Source organism: Dendropsophus ebraccatus, chromosome 6 (assembly GCF_027789765.1).
Source record: "Dendropsophus ebraccatus isolate aDenEbr1 chromosome 6, aDenEbr1.pat, whole genome shotgun sequence".
Taxonomy (NCBI): Eukaryota; Metazoa; Chordata; class Amphibia; order Anura; family Hylidae; genus Dendropsophus; species Dendropsophus ebraccatus.
The window spans coordinates 117,962,719-117,965,443 of NC_091459.1; the positions used below are offsets into that span (position 1 = coordinate 117,962,719).

General features: G+C 42.9%; 1 protein-coding gene across 1 annotated transcript; it reads right to left on the reverse strand.

Annotated features, from left to right (window-relative positions):
- Nucleotides 1-700: 700 nt before the first annotated feature.
- Nucleotides 701-1,567, reverse strand: LOC138794584 (taste receptor type 2 member 140-like). The gene has a single exon (XM_069973346.1). It carries the CDS (start codon nucleotides 1,565-1,567, stop codon nucleotides 701-703), a length of 867 nt encoding a protein of 288 aa, XP_069829447.1.
- Between the last annotated feature and the right edge of the window lie 1,158 nt (nucleotides 1,568-2,725).

The window sequence follows — 2,725 nt, forward strand, 5'->3', positions numbered from 1 at the left end:
TGGGAAACATAAGAGCACAGTTGAACTGATTGGGTGGGGATAGAAAAACAAGGGGGAGGAGGGGGAAGGGGGAAATGAAGAGGGAGGGGACTCAGGGAAGAGTATAGAATTTTGTTAGTTTCCACACCCAGGCCCCTTCAATGACTACAGACTTCCTGAGCATGTCCACCTAATAAAAAATGGAAGTTGGACCAATTCTTACTGGAACATTTTGTCCAGGGCTGCCATTAAGGTTTGAATAGTATCTTCTCACGGGGCTGTGTCATGTGACCAAGATGGCAGCATGACATATGTCCGTAGGGCAGAGCAGAGAAAGAGAAGGGTAGCAGCCGTTTCTGTAATATAGAGCAGCGGTTAAGCATACAAACTGCCACTATATTCATTCTCTATAGAGCTGTCAGAGAAAACTGAATACAACACTTGACTACTTTCAGCAGATCCCATAGAGTATGAATGGACTGGGGGTGCAAGTGCCAAACTTCCTCTCCATTCAAGACAGAAAAATAGAATCACCCTTAAAGAACACATTATACTTAATTAAACAAAATTTTCTTCGTCCCTTACTATTCCTATAATAACGATCATGAGGACGGGAAGTTGTTTCCATCTCCAATCAGGATGATTTGCTGTATATAATGTTTAAACTTTCTTCTATACTTCGTTCCATTATTAGTTCCATTGGGTTACTCAAGGATACGTCTTAAATTTGTCTATTCGACAGGCATTGAAAAATCTTGTAAAACCTCTCCCTTAGCTTAGTTGTCCACAGTACTAGACACGTAGAATGTAAATTTGGAAAAATATTGACAGTAATGTATACCCAAATAATGTCCAAAGAATAAAAAAAATGAGAATATATAACCATCACACATATCACAGTAATTATTACATAATATGTTAAAAACAAGGTCATGAACTTTATAACATTATAATACGTATCCAGGTTGCTGGTTGGAGTCTCATTAAGCTTCATTCGGTGTATGTGACAACTCAATGACACAATCATAAGAGCAGATGACGTGCAGAACACTATAGAGGGAACAGAATTGCCCAATAGAAACAAAAACAGTAACATAGCACTTCCCTGTGGGATCTTGGAGCCGCCTGACGTCACGTTACGCATCAAATCTTTTGGAAATTCAATGTGTTCAATCAAAAATATTAGAAATATGTAACAAATAGAGAACATTGCCAAAACAACAATAACATGGGCAACTTTTTGTGTCGTAATGATCTTAAGACGCAAAAGAAAGAGGTGGTGGAAGTTGGAGATCTTCAGACAGAAGACCACAGAGAGAAGAGTCATCACCCAGAAACTGAAATGGTTGAAGAAAGTCAAAATTATTTTAATAACATAAAGATGTATTAAAAAGTTCTGGCTCAGGAATAAAACATCCAAAAGGGTATATAGGAAGGATGAGGCATGGAAGCAAATCCTTGACACACCAAGGACGATGATAATTTGATCGATATGACTTATGGTTTTTCTCTTCAGCCAGTCAATGAGATTCACAGCTACAATAAATCCATTGATCAGGACTCCGATGATGGAAAGTATCACAGCCATCATACAAAGAGTCCAATGCCGGAGGTTATTCCATGAATAAGACATGGCTCTGGTGATATAATGTTACCTGATTATATAGCAAATGTTAGAATGTTGATAGAAGAAGCAGATTAATTTCACTCTATGTGTCAGGCGGGATGAAAATACATGATGCAAAGCAGCCTGGAAAGTCTTAGCTTGGTGCACGTAGCCAAATTTGTGGAACTGAGATAATGTATTCATAGAACACAGGGTTACCATTCATTTATTTCCCTGACTTCAGTTTTAGCACTGGTACTTGGGTTTCCTATAGTATTTATCATTGAAAGATCGCTTCTTTAGGGTAGCTTCACACGTACCGACTTGCAGTGTTAATAACGCTGCGAGTTGGCTAGGTCCTGGCAGATCACTTTCCCGACCGCTGCGTGTATGTAATTCTGCCGGCCGCTTAACCCCTTCAGCTGCCGCCCGGCTCCTGCTCCGCTCCCACTCTGTATACATTACCTGTCCTCGCTGCACGGGGTCCCGGTGTACTGCTCTCCTGCCCGGCCAATCAGTGGCTGCGGCAGGGCAACACACTGATTGGCTAGGCGGGAGAGCAGTACGGCGGGACCCCGTGCAGCGAGGACAGGTAATGTATGCAGAGCGGGAGCCGGGCAGCAGCTGAAGGGGTTGAGTGGCCGGCAGAATTACATACATGCAGCGGTCGTTGAGACCACTGTGTGTATGTAGTGAAAGTGACCTGCCAGGATCTAGCCGACTCGCAGCGTTATTAATGCTGCAAGTCGGTACGTGTGAAGACACCCTAAAAGGAAACTGTCAGAGATGGGCAGATAGCTCATAGGGAGATAAAACAAATGATATCTGATGGCTATTTATAAAGTTCTAAATTATTTTTTCCTTTCAAGCTTTGGTGCTTCTAATCATGAATTTAACCCCTTAGTGAACGCCATGCTGCCTTTTAACGGCGGTCACTAATGGGCTTTATTCCGATGCGTACGCCTTTTAAAGGGTTAAACTGCCGCTCCGGGCAGTTTAACCCGTTAAATGGCGCTGTCAAACCATGACATCTAACGGGTTTCGGTCGGCGCTGTGGGTCACTTACGTGATTGCGATGTCCCGCGGCGCCGTCCAGTCCTCCGATGTCTCCATGGTGATCCCGGGGTCCTAATGAAGGTC

Coding starts and splice junctions, on each gene's coding strand:
- LOC138794584 (XM_069973346.1), bottom strand. CDS start 1,567: ATGGCTGTGATACTTTCCATCATCGGAGTCCTGATCAATGGATTTATT.